The 15318-nt window shown below is 45.5% G+C and overlaps 1 protein-coding gene across 1 annotated transcript in view; it reads right to left on the minus strand.

Moving 5' to 3' along the window:
- IGFBP7 (insulin like growth factor binding protein 7) overlaps nt 1-12607 on the minus strand; it is a 73181-nt gene extending 60574 nt beyond the window's left edge. The window contains exon 1 of the mRNA XM_036895206.2: nt 12086-12607. Within this exon, the coding sequence (XP_036751101.2) occupies nt 12086-12560 (475 nt within the window). The 5' untranslated portion in view covers nt 12561-12607. The remainder of the gene's footprint in view (nt 1-12085) is intronic.
- Between the last annotated feature and the right edge of the window lie 2711 nt (nt 12608-15318).

Below are 15318 nucleotides of genomic sequence, written 5' to 3' on the forward strand. Positions count from 1 at the left end.
AGTCTAAAAAAGCATAATATCCAGTATGTACCTAATGGATACTAATCAGATTTTCTGACAGTCTTTGTGATTTTGGTCACATTCTTCTTTGGAGACAATTATCTACAATTTTTTTTAATGAGCCAACTAACAAAACCCAAAAATATTTCCTATGAATGGAGGGAAGAAACAGACAAATAATTACTGTCCTTTGAGTCCAAAAAATGTCCTCTATACCTAAGAGGTGCTATTAAAAAATAGTGTGTGACACTGAGCTTGAATATGGAAATATTTCATGGTGTAAAGCAAAGTGAACCCTCTGGTCAGCATCCTGTATGGTTCTCACAGAACTGTCTGCATTTGGACCCTCGGCTCTCTCAGACAGAGCAGGACTCCTTGTCTGGGAAACCTTGAAGAGCAAGAACAAAGCTAGATAGAAGTTTCCAGGAATTGTTTATAAGCACATTATCTTGCCAGTTTCTTTGCACAGAATACACACAGTTTGCAGATCTAACCTGGAGATGTACAGGTATCCCCCGTTTTTCGGAAAGTTTGCATTACACCATTTCACTTTTACAAGTCCTATTTTTGCTAACCAAAATAAATCCAAAGAGGATTTGCTTTCATGAAAAAAGGCGAAAAGCAAAAATAGCGTTCACCATTTGTGCTGCACTGAGCTGTTCCAGGGCAGCACGCACCCCCAGCAGTGAGAGTGGCGCCACCAAGCTCCTTGTCTGGGAATTAAACTCAGCAACTCAGCATCAAGCTGCCTAGCTCTGAACTGTGTCTGTGATCTGTGCTGTATCTCGATTATTTTGTGCATCCACTCACAAGATGTGTCCCTAAGGTATCAGAAAAGACTAAGGTTATTTTTTGGGTCTGGGAACATTCAAAATTTTTTCCATATAAATTAGTAATAACTGCTTCTTTGCTTTATACCATTTCAGCTTAGAAAGTTTTCATATGGATGTTCTACTTTCAGACAGCAGGTAAGCCTGCATAAAGCAATATTGTGTTTGGATTGGCCAAAGTAAGATAGCAACATGTCACAGGCAAGGCACTTATAGAAGAATTCATACTTGTGTTTATAATGCTAACAATAAAAACTGAAATGAAGCATTCAATGAGACTTTACTATATTCCAAGGACCAATGCTTTTCATGTAGTATCTCACTTAAGCTCCCAGCAACCTTAAGGGGCAGACATTATTATTACACCTGTTTTGCAAGTAATAAAACTGAATCAAGGAGGTAAGGGCCACACAAGTAGTTAAGTGGCAAAGGGGGACTTGATTCAAGGGGTCTGATTCCAAAGTTCACATCCTTAACCACTCTGCTATACTTCCTCACCTGTATCAGCTAGGTTTTGGCTGCTGGGTGACTGAGCAGTCACAAGAGTTGAAGACAACTGGGAGGTTAGGCCTTGGGTCAGCCTTGGGGACCTGTCAAGCCCATGGTCACCATGGGGTTGTGGCTGTCTCCCCCACCCCCTGAATAGGACCTGAGAAGGGCCAAAGGGTTTGGGGTTGATGCATGAAATGCATTAGGATCCTGAGATATCTGAAAAAACTTCATTCTAAAGGAGCCTCAAGAAGGGAGGGATGATTGTCTCCTGGATGACGTGGATTGGGCTGGCTGCCCTACAGAGGTGGCATGCCAAGGTTTGGCTTACTCGCTCTCTTATGGGGGAATGCCCGAGGTGGCTCACGAGTCTTGGGATGGAGCTGGGGGAGCAGATTGAGCAGAGCTCACCATTTATATAGTTGTTGGTCAAACTCTGTAACTAAGAAAGAGTTTGGGGAAGGGGGAGTGGGTAGAGAAAGAAAACCACATTTCTTTGCACTCAGTGAGATGGGAAAAAGGGGCAGCATGCAATTGTAGGCCAGGCAGAGCAGGTGCAGAGAAAGAGGCCTTAGATGAGGCAGGAATGAAGAAGGGGATCTCCCACTTTCCCACATCATGACTGGGTCCAGAACAGGTCTGCTCCTGCCCTGACAATTATCTTTTAGCGAACCAAAGGTTCAGTGATGTGCAAAGAGCCACACCGGATCAGCTTCTGCCTCCTGCTCTGCAGCTCTGATCTGAGACACACCTGGGCAGGGAGGGGCCTCTGGTTCTGAAGCCCTGGCATGTCAAAACTTGGGCAGCATCTTGATCTCTGCCCCAGCCTGCCCTCTCCTGCTGGGCTGAGCATCTCTAATAAGCGGCCTCGCTGCATGGATCCCCTCGCTTCCCCTGCTCTAACTCAGAGCGGCCCTGCTGCAGAAGCATTTCATCCTCTGGCATGTGTTCTACAGCTTCCCGAGGGGGTCCTTTCGAAGCCAGGGTTGTAGTGTAATTGCTGCAGCTGCTACTGTGTTCTGTTCCCTGAGCAGAAAGTTCTGAGAGCTCCCACGGAGGAGGCGCAGGCTTTACATCCTGCAGGCCTGGGCTACCCTGACAAATTCCTAAAGCCTCATTTCTGTGTGGTCTCTCAAAACCTTCTGAATGTTCCAGGAGATCTATTTCTTGATAAATTTTTCTCCCTTGCTTAGGGTCAGGCCAGAAGAGAGCAGAACAGATGTTAGTTCTAAGGCTTCCCCAACTCAACCACTTGACCGCTGGCCGGCTAATCTGCCCTGATGTAAATGAAGTACCTTTGAGCAGTTTCTCACTCAGAAAAAAAGACAAGCCTCCAAAAAAACCTGGAGTTGCCCCTTCAAGAAAAACAGCATGAAAGAACACGGTGATTGGAGTCAGCGGCATTTCTGCCTGTTAGAATATTAAAGTGCTTTTTCTCCCCTCTCAGAAAGTCAAAATGGATTATATTTAGTTGAGTTCTCAAACCCCTACATGGATTTCTTTCTTTTCCAAGTTGTCACCCGAGAAAAAATATGCTTCAATCCCTAAAAATACAAATTCCCTGAAGAAAATAACCCTACAATGAACCACAGCTTAGGTGTGGAGTAAATATAATCCCAGCTGGGAAAACTGATGGTGGAGCAGCGCTGGGGGCAAGGCTCAGTCAGCACGCAGGGCTAAAAGCTCCAGTGAAAGTGAACATGGTACACTTGAGCACACGACAGTTATCTTAGAGAGTTTTCTCCTCCACTATCCTCAGAGTTACCAGAAAGGCCTGGCAAATGATCGGACACCATACCCAAACGTTATGCCCCAAGAAGTCCTGGAGGGGAAAATATTCATGCCAGCTGCCCCCAGCACACTGGTCTTTGAAAAGCCTCTTGGTTGCAATTGAGGAGACTGGCTCTCAGATTTCCAGTCTGGGAAGGCCTGGTGCTAGACTGGACTCAGGGATCTGTATGAAGCCCCCTCAGAAACATTCACTCATTTCGTTATCACACAGACATAAACTTTGTTATCACACAGAATTTCTCTTTTATGCTAATTGAAAGAGCTCTTAGAGATATGTAGACAGGAATGTATCATATGACCCCCTTGTCAATTCATCAAAAAGAAAATATAAGGAAGATAAGGTACTCTTAAAACTTTTTCACATTCAGGAGTTTAACTCTTGTGGGTCACTTTGGTTTTAAACTGTTTATTTTGAAGTAACTTTAGGTTTATATAAGACAAAGATCATACAGAGGGCTGATACTGCTGAGTTACATGCCTCACTTTGAAAGGTAAGGCTGCAGAATACCCAGATTTACATACCAGAACTGTGATCTACTGGCTGCATGATGGCCAGCCTTCTTCAGCTTCCTTATTTGGAAACTAGGACAAAAAACCCCTTACCTTCCAAGGTTGTTGTGAGCAGCAGATAAGCAAACATCCATGGAGGCCCTCAGTAAACTTTACAGTACTCCACAACCCTCAGTTGTCATTATCACCACCCACAAGGCACTATGTAGAATAGAGTTCTTGTCTGCAAGGAGTTTACAGTATAGTCACTAAAGATTCCTTACATTTATTTGATGCTGTATAGTATATACTGTGATTTCATATTTGTTCTATAATTTGACCTTTCAATAATCCTGTGAAGCAGGTAGATTAAACTGTACCTTCATTTATTATACACACTCTCCTGAAGTTATGAGGTCTTGCTTTATCACAGTGGTAAACTCTACTATGAACACCGCAGCCTCTCCATGGCCTTGTTAACACACTTACTGTAAGTAACTTCATACCATATGAATGGGGCTGTGGCCACACTGGGTTTACTAGGTCTATTTTACCTGGTCTGAACCTTTTTTACTTTTCAGACACAACCTTTTCTGCAACCCCAGCCAGCAGATTTCATGGACGGCTCCTCTCTCTGGTAACCCCCCACTTGGTGGAGGTACTGACGGGGAGGGTTATTGCTAGCTTCAGCTATTTGCAAATAGCCTCACCCTGCTTTTCCTCTGTGGGGTGGTCAAGTCAATCCAATACATTAGCTTTTTCAAAGGGGCCACGTCTTTCTGACATTAATCCAACTTAGGAGATAACAGAGTTCAACTATTTAACACATCAACTTTAAGTAAAAAATAAACATTCCACCCCCCCCAACACCCCCCCCCCACATTTATCAATCCTGACCACCTCACTTTCTCTCAGAGGCTTCATGGGGTAGTGGGGTGCTGGTCTCCATCAACCTGGAAAATCCACATAGAACAAGCTTGGGGACGTTTTCCTTAGATATCTCTAGTCCCTCCCACCCACCTGGCCCCCTCATAAAAAGTAAAGGACTCACTGGGAAATCTTTGAAATTACCTAAAATAAGCAGACTCATTCATTTACATATTCCAAAGTCTTTTTCTGTTTCAAAGCTTTCTAATGGTGCCACTCCTGGACCTGAAGTACAAAAAGGTTGCATTTGTATATTCCCTGGCTTAAAATTCTTATGGCAACAATTCAGGGTTCTTTTTCTATAACAGACTCTAAAAACAAGATGTTATTTGTCTTGCAATTAAAAACACAGATGAGGTGAGATCATTTGCAGGTTAGCCTGAGTTAGAGGAAGCACCATAATTTTATCCACTGTGGGGAGGAATTTAGAACGAGAGAGGCTGGCTGGCCTTGGACTCCATCCAAGGGAGTTTTGTCACTCAACTACCCGAAAGAGAGCCTTATAAGGCAGTTTCTTCTAGAAGGCAAATCTATGGTAAACCCTGAAGACAGGCTCTAGGGAAAGGATGGAAATCATATTTAAGAGTCTATAAATGAATGCCTGCTCAGCTCAACCATTCCAACTCATAGGTTTAGAGTTTCTTCAAAGTTACAACTTTTTCTCCCAGACACTTCCTCTCCTTACTTAGATAATCTCTCAGCTCTCCAAAACAGAATCTTTTAAACAGATTCTAACTCCCATGTGAGCAAGTTACTGGTAGTGAACAGTTTTTCCTGGCAAATTCTTCCTGGTGTGGAATCTAAATGTGGCTTTTGGCTATTTAAATCCAGGCCTCTCCTGAAGAGCTGTAGAACAGTAGGTCAGGCACCTTCCTTTTAATGATTAGCTCCCAAACCATGGAGAAACATTAACTTGTTTCTTGGATTGCTTGCCTCTAAAAGAATGTTAAGTCCTTTAAGGTCTTTCTTCAAGGCTGCCTATTTTCTTTTCCAAAGCTTCTTTAGGTGTTCCACTCTTTCCTAAGATGCAGTGATTAAAACTCGGTAAAGTGATAAGAAAGAAACAGTGATTCACTCAACTCTCCAGAAGTTTCTGTGCTTAAGGGCACCTGAAGCCAAAAAAAATTTTAAAGCAGTTCTATTGGGCTGGGGTAGACTCTTTGGGAAATGACTTTCTCTTCGTCTGCTCTGAAGGCTGAGAGAGGCAGAGGAAAGGGGATTGTAGGGAGAGTGACCTGAAGTGAGCAAGTGGCTGTAATTCAGGAGCAGGGCTGGCTAATGAGCAAGGGATGTGAGGGCACTTTGTGAGGAGTCATTTAGCAAGAAGAGCACAGTACGGGCTTTTCACTCCCAAGGAACAAACAGCTTGCCATGGCAGGGTAGGAACCTGGATTTGACAAGGCTTCTAAGACCTGAGAGAGGAACTAAAGGTCTTGTGAAGAAGGAATCTAGTCAGCTCTTGCCAGGATTATTGTAACAGCTTCTTACTGGGAGTCTCTGATTGCAGACTGGAGACTACCCTCTCCAAATCATTCTCCTAAGGGTGGCCGGCCAAAAGAGGCTTTTTAAAAACACAAATCCAATTATATCCCTTAATAGATTCCACAAGCCATGAGGCCCTCTATCACTGGGCTCCATTAAGTGTCCAGCTGCCACCTCTGCTCTCTCTGGGAAGCAGCCCCTGGCCTCAAACGCTATTCCTTCTGCTCATCATGCATCTCCCTTCTAACTCCATTCCAACCTCTGTGCGAGCTCCTCTCCAGCCAGTTTCTTCACTCTTCCCTTTCTCTTAGGACCTCATTCTTCCAAGAAGTCTTCCTGGTTCTTTCGCCACAAAACTGGGTTCCAGCTCCCCTTCCTCTGGGCTCCCTGGCAGTCTTTATGGTATGACTGTGTTAGTTTTAACAAAGTATTGCATTGACTTGCAATCCCCCTGTGAAAATTAGTAAAAGGAAGCCTCATTTAAAACAGAGTCAGGAGGCCAGAAGGGGGAGCTCTCACGCCATACCACCCCTGCAGCCCTTTGCAAAGAGAACAGGAAGAGATGTACCTTGGATTCCCAATGGGAAGAAGCCTCCCGGGGGGAGGAAGGCAGGTTTTCTCCTTACCCAGCAACAGCCCAGCTGAGGAGTGACTGTCACAGCTTCAGCCAAAGAAAAACCACTACACACCAAACTCCCATTTTACTGGAATGGACTCTTTGTTTATAACAGTCCCTCCCAATGTCCCCCTCCCCTCCCGCCTGCCTTTCTGCTATAAAAGAGCATTCCTCTTCATTTTTGAGACATACCTATGGTTTTTCTGTAGCTCGTGTGTCCCAAACTGCAATTCTCTGCTATTCCCAAATAAACCTGCTTTGATGGTAAAACAACAGTTTAATTTTTAATGTTAACACCCTCCCACCACTGAGATAAACCAGACCACTAATAATTTCATTTTGGAACCCCTTGGTTTGAACTTTCGATGAAGCTCTATGATGGTGACACCAGTTACACTTTGTATTTTTTTTCACACCACCAAGCAATTCTACACCAGGTGGCTGTCCTACAATTCAATTCAATTCTGACACTACCTACCTGGAGATTGTGTCAGATCACACAGGTTAAGGGTTCAGTCCTACAAGACTAGCTCCCCTCCCCAGCTTCAGCCATCTATCACAGATCATACAGGTTAAGGGCTCAGTCTCATGAGTCTGTCCCCCCATCCCTACTTCAGATGCCAATCACACATTCAGGTTATCACCTGTGCTTCTGACCAACTAGTTATACAGTGGAGGTTCCAACTACTGCCTCTGGGTTTGATTAATTTGTAGGAGTGGCTCACAGAACTCTAAGAAATATTTTACTTACTAGATACCAGTTTATTCTAAAAGGATCTAACTCTGGAATAGCTGCATGGAAGAGATGCATAGGGCATGGTATAAGAAAGGGGCATGGAGCTTCCATGATCTCTGAGCAAGCTACTCCCCCAGCATCTCCATGTGTTCACCAACCCAGAAGCTTTCTGAACCCCATCCTTATAGGTTTTCATTACACAGGTGTGATTTATGAAGTCACTGAGTAATTGAACTCAGTCTCCAGCCGCCTTCCTCCAAGAAGGCCTTTCAATCCCAACCTACTAATCACATAGTTGGCTCTTCAGGGAATCAGCTCCCTTCTTTGGGTGACCTAGGGGTCTTCCAAAAGTCACTTCATTAATATAACAAACAAAACCTTCATTGCTCTCAACAGGAAATTCCAAGGGTTTAAGAACTATGGTGAATAAGATCAAATATATTTATATTTTTATTATAAATCACAATATTAAAGTTCATAAATTTACTGCAGGATAGTAACAGAACATGGGCATTTAAACGATATGTTATCAACAAAAAAATGAGCCTAAACTGAGCTTCTCAAAGAAAAAAATGTTTAAAATCCATCAAATAAAATGAGTGTTTCTGAAAATGAAGATCTTTACTGAGGACTTTCAACTACAGAACAATTTCTGTTGCTCTGAACCTAATTCTAACCAACAAGGAGATGTGGAAATTTTGGGATTTGGGGAGAAAAGTGACCACCTAATGTTAGAGTTCAAGATAGTGGAGGACAAGAAGATGAGTCAACATCAGATCCCTGGCCTTGACTTCAGGAAGGCAGAAGAGGCTAGGAGAAAAGAGAGCAGACAGGCAGAAGAGTCCATTGACTGCATTTCCAAATGCAAAGGCACATTCTTAAGAGGATTCCTTTGTTTAATTAACAAATATTTACAGAACATCCAGCTATGAGCTGTATTTATAAAGATGGAGTCCCTCTCTGAGGATGCTCCTAGTCTAGGGGGAAGACAGACATTGAGAGCCCTCTGGAGATGGTGGGGAGGTGCTACACTAACTAGCAGAACTTGTTCTCCCCTCAGGAGCTCTGCCCTCTTTGCTGAAATCCTACAGGGGTCCTCTGCATATCTTTGGCCTCCCTTCCTTATACTGCTCATCTACCCATAGTCTCTATCCTATTTCCCTGTTGTACATTTGTCACAGCACATACTATTACATGAAAATATGTTTGGTTCTATCTAAAGCTTACAGTAAACACCATGAAAGAGCGATCTTGTCTATTTTATTCAAGACTGCTTACTCTGACTAGAAGAGTACCTGGCAAATTAATATATTCATTCATTCATTCAACATATATTTAAAGCATCTACTAGTGCCAGGCACTGACCTAGGTGCTTGGGGACAGATCAGGGAGCAAAACTTTCCTTCCCTCATGGAGCGACTTTCAAGTTGAATAATGACAACAGTGAATATTCCTTGAGTGCCTTCGATGGATAATCTTCACAACAACTCTACGAGATAGGCATGATTATAATTTTTATATTACAGGTGAGAAACCCAGGCTCAGAGAGGTCAAGCAACTTGCTCAAGGCTGAGTAAGTGATAAGAGTTCTAGAAGCAGGGATTCTGGTTCTAGAGCTCAGTGTCTTATCTATTCTGCTGGAATGCCTCTTGCTTACATATACACAGCAGTGTGCAATAAATATTGTTAAAAAATGGCTGGAAGCCTACATGGAACAAAGAAGGACAAGGACATCATTGTGGGGAGAGGGGAGAGGGGCATCAAGGAGCTTCACACAGAAAGTGATACTGGCTGATCCTTGAAGGCTGAGAGTTCGAAGGGTGGAAAGATAAGTGAGGGTGAGGGTGTGACTGCTAACAACAGCAAATAGCCAACAATTATTGTGGCTGGACTATAAAGGGGGTGAGATTTTATTTTACATTTCAGATTCTCTACATTATCTTTTTATTAAACAGAATTTTAAAATTCCCTCTTCCAGTTACTCATGACTTCAGAGACTTCAATAAGATCTAATGTCACTAAATTCATGATAAAAATTTCAAGAGTTGAGATTATTAGCTCATTACCTTTCAGACAGATTTTCAAGAAGATTACTTTGCCTCTTACGGAGGTACAGAGAACAAGCAGACCGAGATCTCTTCCCAGAGGCAGGTAAGTGGTGATCTCAGAAAAGAAAGGAAGATCGGGAGCATCTCCAGGGCTCCAGAAAGAGCCCTCTGGGAGGTGAGTTTGCAGCCTGTGTGGATATTTCTTAACCAGCAAGACAGAACTGTTTTGTGCATTCCTGGCTGAACAGGAACTAACACAGTACTGACATGTGCTACATGCTCAATAAATCTACATTTACTGTAGATAACATTTATTAAATGGGACCGACAGTGATGCCCCCTTCCTCTCCATCGCTGAGGAAGCATAACTCAAGCTTCTTCTGAGGTGGAAATGAAGGAACCTAGAAAATGCATTTCCTATTCTTTGCAAAGCCTAGGTACAAAATGGCACAGAAGAAGTAAATGACACTCTGTCCAGTTTGCTTCTGTAATTGTCATCCAGGGGTCAGGAGAATATATTAGGAGACCTGGTTTTAGCCAATTTGTCTCTGCTGTGGAAAAGTACTCTGGTGGACCTCATGTTCTCTCTGGCATTCTCCTACAACCAGTCCCAAGCACTAGACCCCATGTCTCTAAATTTAGGCTGGGAAGAAAAGGCTAATTTATGTCAAGGTGTCAAGTTTTAGATGCTATTTCTTTTAAGATTTTCCCAAACATAAAGAAAAACCAGGTCCATACTCTCATGGGGTTTACAGTCTGGAGAGATGCTGAGGAGTCGAGGGTACATGGTAATGAGGTCACAACAAGTTCTGTATGACTTTGAGTCTCAATATTTTATATTGTTCTATGTGAGTGTTTAGAGATGTAAATAGCAGGAGAGAAAGATAAAAGCCAGGTACAGAGTTGAATAGACAACAAACCTAATCACTAAGCTAATCTGCTGTGATAAAGTACCAGTGATTTGGAAGGACTATAGAGAAAAACTCCCCTTGGAATGTTCATAAGAAAATCTCAGTACTTGGAATGAATTCTTAAACTATGCACATTTCTCTTTTCATGATATGACTGATTAAGTTTAGATCCAAAGGAACAAATGACTGTTTCTGTTGGAGAAGTATGTAGATTATTTTGGGTTGTGATTTTCTAAGTTTAAGGTGTTAATAATATAGCTGACAGAAAGTTACATGTGTCAGCCCCTTCCCTGTCTCTGACCTGCAGATGAGGGAAGAGACGGGATGAGTCGCCGAAGACCTGAAAGGACCAGCCAGGGGACTCAAGGCGTGACAGCGCAAGAGTGGTGCTGAGAGGGCACCTCTCATATTTATTGATTAAATGGTTGTTAACAACAATAAGATTCTGTATAGGGAACTCCATGCACAATCATTAATCAAGTTCAACTCTCAACAGTTTCCAACCTTCTGAAACATAACGAACAAGTTCTCATGGTGAACAAGTTCTTACATAGGAAACAATTCAAGAGCACTCGTATCACAGAAACTGTTTCTGTCTTGACTACTGTTTCTGTCTTGACTACGAATCATGAACTATAAACAATCAAGGCAAATGTGATTATACATATGATTTTTATACTTTAGATTTTTGTACTTTATATATGAAGTCCCACATACATGATTTAAGGCATTCAATAATGAGCTCTGAAATGAGTGACTTATTAGTGTAGGGACCTGTGGGAAAAGTTCTTAAAAAAGAATGATTTGGAAAGTTTGGAGAGTTTCAGTTGTGTTAACGATGCAACTTCTGTCCTATCAGAAGAATTGCTTCCCTCCCTTTTCCTACCTTGGCTGGGACCAAGAAAGGGACTGCCAAGCTTGGACTTCCTCGCCGGGGGCGCACAGTTCTTTCCCTTGAAACAACTGGCTATGGAAAATGTTATTTCAGACATTACAGTTAAAATCTTTTTTTGGCAAGCCCGGATCTTCTTTTCCCCTTTCCTTTATGGCGAGCTTGGACTTGTTTGGGATGAAATAAACGATCAAACATAAGCTCAAAGGCATTCCTGCCGAACAATGCCCTGGGGACCAATTACACAAAAAAGAACAAGAGAGAAAAAATGGCCATAAGGTTCACAACATGAACTACATCATAAAAGCATTCTTCAAAGAGTTTGTATTTTATTTTCTGCCCCAAAATAGTTTGATTAGTATGAGATTCTGTAATTTCCAGTAGGTGAATTATCTTCCTTAATAAAATCAGAAATCCATGAAAACCAGATTTCAAAATTCTTATACTCTAGCCAATTAAACGTGGGCCAAACAACTTCTCTCTGAAAATCCTTACTTTTGTATTTCAAAACTCCTTCCGCCTATCTCTTGATCGCACCTCTGTGCACCCAAGCCAAGAAAGAACGACGAGGAAATGCATCTCTGGGCTCCCCAGTGTGTACGGGCAGCTCTAGGGAATCAACTTGCCAGCTGTTGGCAGGGGTTGGGTAAGCTCTGGGATGAGGGTATCAGGACATCTTTTCTAGAAATACTCTCGCCCTGTTTGTCCTCAGTTTCTTGGCGCGCGCACCAAACTCTCAAAATAAAGCCACCCCAGAGGGAGAAGGGGAGGTGGCGCCCGTCCCTCCCGGCATCCCCACGGCCGCGGCAGCCCCCGGCCTCCGTCGCCCCGCGGGGCGCGTCGGGCGGGGGCGGCGGAGAGCGCTCGTGCCCACCTTGCTCGCAGGTGCCCTTGCTGACCTGCGTGACGGGCTCCTCGCCGCGGCCCTCGACCTGCAGGCTGGCGGCGCGCAGCTGGCAGCCGCTGGGGTAGGTGACGCCGTCGCTGCCGCACACCGGGTAGCGGCTCTTGCACACGCACACGCCGCTCGCCCCCGGGCCGCCGGCCGCTGCCCCGGCTTTGCCCTTCCGCCTCTTGCGGCTCTTCACGCACTCCATGCCCGGCGCGCAGTGCCCCCTGCCGGCGCCGCCGCCCCCGCACGGCTCTCCCTCGCCGCGGGCGCACACCGGGCAGCAGCCGCACGCGTCGCGCGTCTCGCCCAGAGGGCAGCCCCGCGGGGGCAGGGGCGGGCAGGCGGCCGGCTCGCAGGGGCCGCAGGCGTCCGAAGAGGAGGAAGAGGAGAGGGGCAGGACCAAGAGCAGCAGCGCGGCGGCTCCGAGGAGCAGGGCGCGCGGCGGCGGCCGCTCCATGGCGGGACGCGGCGGCGGCGGCGGGGGCGCGAGTGAGCCGGCGCCCGGCGGCCCGCGCTTAAAGGACGCCGCCCCGCCCGGCCGGGCCGCGGGCACCACCCCCGGGGCGGCGAGAGCGAGGCCGCCCCGCCCGGCCGCCCCAGGGGCCCGCGGGCTCCGGCGCTGTCCTGCCGGCGGGCCGGGGTGCCGGGCTGTGGGCTCCCGCTCGGCCTCTGCCCGGCCCTCGGGGGTCGCCCTCTGCGGGCGCGGCCTCCTCGCCGGGTTCTTGTCCTTCCGCAGCGCGGACTCCTGCGCTTGACCACCGCCACCCACGCCACCAAACGCCCCAGTGCTCATTCTATCACGTCACGGCTTCCGTGGGCCCGGGAAACTCGAGGAAGCTCTTTTAGGAACAACGCCTATTAAAGTCCCACCTGGGGCTTGGCGTCCCCGTTGGCCCCCCGCCTCTGGTGGCCGTGGGAGCCAGGCAACCACTCCGCTTTGGAACTTCGTTAACTGCTCCTGTGTTTCCTTACGGCAAGTCAAGTTTTAAGTGCTAGTACTGAATCCATGGGAGAGCTGTTTCATTGTCTTAAATTTATACAAAATTGTGTGGGGCCTGCATCAGACCTCCCTGGAAAACAGAGCACAGCTGGGGTTGCCACCCTAAAGCACCCCGTTTTCATCAGTAATCCCCTGTGGTTTTTTTATATAAACGACTGACAATTCCTCTCAGTCTTTCTGTAAAGTGCTCTGCAAACTCAATTTCAAAGCCTCCTTTTCCCAGGATATTGGCCCTCCAAATCCCTCCTATCCAGACATTGAAGTTGTTTCCGTTTTTATTGAACACACGATGCTAAAGTGTGCATTTTCTGTATGTCACATTTTAGAGCAATTCTTTTTTCTTGGCGTAAATCCAGCGCTTTATAGGATTGCTAACTCCAAGTATGTGGTTCACAATGCCACCAGCAATATATAGACTCGCCAGAGTCTTCCTAGGGTCAATGTTGTGAACTTTTTTGAAAATTAAATAATCCCTAAATTCAGGGAATAAAAAAACTAAGCACCCTCCTATCCAGAAAACCCAGTACTGCTTTCTGGCCTCTCTTTAGCATATTTTAGAAAAGGGGCACTTTTTTTTAAAAAATAAAAGGTCATCAGTTGACAATTGTTTGTAAAATGATGAAGTTTTTAGAGTTTTCCTAAATACTTTTGCCATTGTCTCACAGTAAGAAATAGAGTTTACATGACCCAGTAAACAGTCCCTGTCTTGCCAATGGGTCTCAGCCCCAGACAAGTTCACTATGGATTCAATGAGACCGAAAAATGACAATGGAACATTTTTGGGGTGAAAGGGTTTATACCCAACTTTATTCCCGCAGTGGCAGGTCCATCACTGGAATCCCATCCCCTCAGAATGAGTCTGCATGCAGCAAGCCGGTCTCTGCCTCTGGGCCTCTCTGCCCCTGCAGCAGTCTCAGTCTCTGCCCTCTGCACTGCCACCACTCCAGCCTCTGCTCTCCTGCAGCCGTGCGACTGTGCCACCGTGTCACCCAGAGCACTGGGCAGACCTCTTTGTACAGAGTCAATAACAACATATTGCCCACATGTGTGTATGGCCCTGTGGGCCTTTACTTGTGTGTACTGAGCTAGCCGACCAGGGCCAGGGGAGAATCCTGACCACAGGAACGTTCACTTTATCCACAGGCCCAAACTGAAACAAATGCAGAGTACACCTGATATTTTCTGTTTCAATTTATCAATTTGCTGGTCAAGGTCCATTAAGTTGGTGATGACCTGCTATGACTCTCCGTCATGGTTTTAGCTTCCCCAGAAGCCCACCCCCCACAAGAATTCCACTGCAAGTAGCTTACCTGAGAGACCACACAGGACACACCAGTTGAGGGGGTTGGGGTGGGGGTGGTAGGGAGTGAGCTGGATGGGAAGACAGCCAGCAAAGGTGCTTATCAAGTCAGCTCCTGGCAGGCGGGCTGTGCAGCCACACAAAGCACTGAGGCTCTGCAAGTGTGTGTGTGTGGTGGCTGGGGAGCACCCAGGGGCAGTGACCACAGAAGCACCACTGAGTACTGTCCTTCATGGTGTTTCCCAAGCCCCGTGCTGGAGCCAGCAGTGAGCACGCGGGCCGAGCAAGCAGCAGAGGGCAGAAGGGGGCATCTGGGCTGTGTGATAGTGCCAATTTGCAAGACTTGGAAATAGACACAGATGTGGTTATTCTGAGGAGAGAGAAAGGGCAGAAAAATAGAACCTTTACAAAAAAATTTGACAACTCTTTCCTTGCTAGAAAGAAGACATTGTCACTACTCAGCTTCAGTTCTAGTGAGATGAAGAGCCTGGATGTGGAGACAGGATTATGTTACCTGCAAACAGAATTTTACTTCTGTTTAATCTGGATGCCCTTTATTTCTTTTTCTTGCCTAATTGCCCTGGTTAGAACCTCTAGGATAATGTGGAATAGAGGGGATGAGAGTGGGCATTCTTGTCTTGCTCCTGACCTTAGAAAGAAGCTTTCAGACTTTCCCATTAAGTACAGTGTTACCTGTGGGTTTTTCATGCATGGTCTTATCATTTTGAGGAAACTCCTTTCTATTTCCAGTTCATTGAGTGCTTTTATCATGAAGCGGTGTTGAATTTTGTCAAATGCCTTGTTTCCATCTATTGCAATGATGGATATATATCTATTTTATTCTGTTGATAAGGTGTATTACATTAATTGAGTTTGAATGCATTCCTGGGATAAATCCCATTTGCTCATGATGTA

This window comes from Manis pentadactyla, chromosome 5, assembly GCF_030020395.1.
Source record: "Manis pentadactyla isolate mManPen7 chromosome 5, mManPen7.hap1, whole genome shotgun sequence".
NCBI lineage: Eukaryota > Metazoa > Chordata > Mammalia > Pholidota > Manidae > Manis > Manis pentadactyla.